General features: G+C 37.1%; 1 protein-coding gene across 4 annotated transcripts in view; it reads left to right on the top strand.

Annotated features, from left to right (window-relative positions):
* Nucleotides 1-3,458, top strand: part of cltcl1 (clathrin, heavy chain-like 1) — a 44,091-nt gene that overhangs the window by 18,491 nt on the left and 22,142 nt on the right. For 2 of the 4 annotated variants that reach the window (XM_015382592.1, XM_015382590.1), the window contains exons 2-3: nt 849-1,056; nt 2,094-2,096. In XM_015382592.1, the coding sequence (XP_015238078.1) occupies nt 849-1,056; nt 2,094-2,096 (211 nt within the window). The remainder of the gene's footprint in view (nt 1-848; nt 1,057-2,093; nt 2,097-3,458) is intronic. The other 2 variants (XM_015382591.1, XM_015382593.1) reach the window with 1 other exon arrangement.

Genomic DNA, 3,458 nt, shown 5'->3' with positions numbered 1-3,458 from the left:
GCTTTTGGGAAGCAAAATGGATATGATACCAAACTGATGAGATGTGTATTTGGATCTCCAATGTAGGATTTAATCCAGAGAGGGTAAGGTGGTCTTGTCCTTACAGATAATAACATCTTTATCTGTTGGTCCCATGTGGTCTGCAAGCAGAATCCAAAATGAGGGGGGAGACTTGTTTAATTTTACCTCGGTGCATTGTTGTTGCAACTGTGGGTTGTTTTCAGGGGAGCTAAACATGGGATTTACAGTTTTAATGCCCCTAGTGGCTAAAGATTAAATAGTTTTTTTTTTAAAGTTTTATTTATACAGCTGCACTCATCCCTTTTTAGAGACCAGATGGGGTGGAATTGGGCCAGTATAAAGATGAGTTCAACAGCCCTGATTAAGAATGAGAAGTTAAAAACCCATTGATCAGATTTCAAGGATATTACAGCTGTAGAATGTATTTAATTTGCTGTCCTCCTCACAATATCAGACTGTGCTATGTGTCAGCTACCAAGGGATGATTGTATAATTGATTTAGTTGGTTATTAATTTCAAGTGTCATGGCAGAACATTGGCAGATTCAGCTTTACTTCCAACTAGATTTCTTTATAAAATGAAACGACTGAATAACAGGTTAGTTGTAAATGTATATGTCAAAGCAGTCTTAGAGATATTGTGTGAGTGTTTGTGTTTTGTTTGGGGTTAATAGACTGCAGCTATGAAAGCGTTTGAAAGGATCCCTGTTAATAGCTTCTACAGTGTCTTATCCATGTGGACCTTAAACTTCCCTGATCTTCCATCTTCTCTGTTGATTTTTATTTATTTATTTATTTTTTGTATTCTTCTTTTTCTGTCGATGCCAGTTGCAGAACCTGGGTGTGAACCCAGCCAACATTGGCTTCAGCTATCTGACCATGGAGTCAGACAAGTACATCTGCATCAGAGAGAAGGTTGGTGATCAGAACCAGGTGGTGATAGTGGACATGTCTGACCCCAACAACCCGATAAGAAGGCCCATCTCTGCAGACAGCGCCATCATGAACCCAGCAAGCAAGGTTATTGCATTAAAAGGTGAGCTTGTAAAATTGATGGAAGTTAGTTTTAAAGGTTCTAAACTGTATAATTTCTGTCTCCAATATTTGTGCAAGAGTGATCCAATGTTTAGTGCTCCGTCTTTGCACTTAAATCTTTTTTTCTGTTTCTAACTGCTTTGTCTGATAGATTATCTATTAGGGCTGGGCGATATGGCTAAAAAAATAAAAAAAATTTTTGTCATCTTGGACGAATATGATTTTAATCGATTTTAATTGAAGTTTTAAAAACTACATGCATGCATTTTAAAATAGGTTTACTTTATTCAAAAATATATTGTGAAAAGTAACAAATATTAGGCAACAATGAACTCATTGTAAAATAATGTAAACGTAAATATTCATAACATAAATCTTGACACAAATTTTCACCCAACAATAATTGTAGAGATTTTTTTATAAGCATAAAACGTACTTCTATATATTCAGTACAAGTGCACGAAAAAAGAGCTTGATTTGCTGAAATTCACAATTTATCGAACAGTCAATAACTTATATTGATCTTTTGAGGAGTAGGTGGTCATAAACAGCAGCTGTTGAGAGCCCAGTTCACGTCGATATAATACGCAGTAAAACTCATGTACAGCTGAAGAGACAGACTGGATCAAAGGACTGTAGCAGATGCATATAATAAAGCAGAGTCTTTCTCAGAGCGATTGTCATGTTTCATTGTACAGTTTTGGTAGCGCAACCTCCACAAAGTATTTGCAAAGTAAAAAAGTACAGAAGAAGAGACTTCCTCGATTGTATGATTTAGCAAAATTTCAAGTCGTGAACTTTTAAAAATATGAATTAATCAAATTAATTTAAATTATCACCCAGCCCTATTATCTACTAATGAACATAACTGATAAAGCATAAATGAAAGTGCTGATCGGGATGATATGCCTTCTAATGCCTTCTCTCTGCCCCTCGCTCTGAGAATAACTCTCCTCTGTTTGGCCCCTACCTGTGCACTTTCCCTCTTTCCTGATCGACATTCTTCTTTTTCCTCCCTTGCTTTCTGTCATTTCTCAGACGGTGAGTTGCTTTCTGTGTGTCTGTCTGTCTGGCACTCTGTTGTGATGATAAAGTAGCCATGTCTCTCTCATAAAAGTGTCCCTCACGACTGGTGGTATTTTGACCACTCTTTGGTGCAAGACTATTCAGATTAAGCTCAATCTGACCTGCTGGCATATAGATGTCTTTTATGAGAATAACACTTGTTGGCATGGCGTGATGCTTTTTTCCAGTGTATGTGTTCTATATAAATCATCACATATTGGAGTGAGAAAGGATGCAGCACTACCTGGGTCTTTGCACGCTTATGTAAGCCAGTAGCCATATCATTGTTGTCTATTAGGCAACCCATTAACTTATCATAAAGCTTGTTTGTGCTGATGGCTGTTTACACAGAAGGTTCAGTATTCACCAACCTCATGCATTACCTCACCTGTTTGTTATGCCGAGAGTTTTAATGGAGGTTGTTACTGGTCATGTATGGAGCTAACCACTTTATTTTGGAGCTCAGAAACATTACCATGACTCAGTTACTGCAAGCCATCATTTCTGAAAGCTGCCATCTGCTCTCCGTAGCCAGAGGCCGGCTGATTCTGGGTGGAACATGGTGCTGTTCACAGTACTACAGATGTGGATGATTTCCTGGAACGCCTGTTAAAGATGTCTTAAAAAACAAAACATGACAAATTCTTTATTGCATTCCCGCATGCTGAAAAATTGCAATCTTTTTTTAAATATACATTCATTAAAGGAGCATAATATAAATTTTACAAAGGGGGAAATCTTTGATCAAAATATCTAGATCTCTTTAGTCCTGGCTCCTCTCTTAATGACTCATCTAAATGATTTGGACTTTCATGGTCAATGGAAAAGGAAAGGCACCCTATTACATGTGCAGGGCGCAAATCATTTTTAAAATTCTTAATTCAGCTAAATTTTAAATCATTTTTGTTGAATTCTAGATTCAAAACTTTTCATTTATGCTGTCACTTCAAGCCTTTTTACTCTCATGAGTCGTGAATGTTGTTTCTAGAGATGTTTGATCAATGCTCTATGTTTACTTGATTGTCTATATTTTTGTCAAATTTATGTCAAACACAAAAAAGTTTACAAAGAATGGACTTCATGCAAGAACCATTTATATGAACAATAGTTTCATTTTCGACTGCCTGATTTAATATCAATTTTACAGTTCTTAATATCGAATTTAAAAAAACTAAACATTTGAGCCTAAACCAATGAGGGGAAAATGGGCAACCTCTGCACCGCCACTCTGGCAGATAGTGCTGTGGAGCCCTTTCGCTGTACGGTGCAGCGCCATATCTGTGGTTGAGGCAGTCACAGTGCAGGATGTGGCCCAAACAACATGGATAGCAAAATAAC

Source organism: Cyprinodon variegatus, unplaced genomic scaffold, assembly GCF_000732505.1.
Source record: "Cyprinodon variegatus isolate N-32 unplaced genomic scaffold, C_variegatus-1.0 Scaffold260, whole genome shotgun sequence".
In the NCBI taxonomy this organism is placed as follows: Eukaryota; Metazoa; Chordata; class Actinopteri; order Cyprinodontiformes; family Cyprinodontidae; genus Cyprinodon; species Cyprinodon variegatus.
This window is presented reverse-complemented; position numbering and strand designations above follow the sequence as displayed.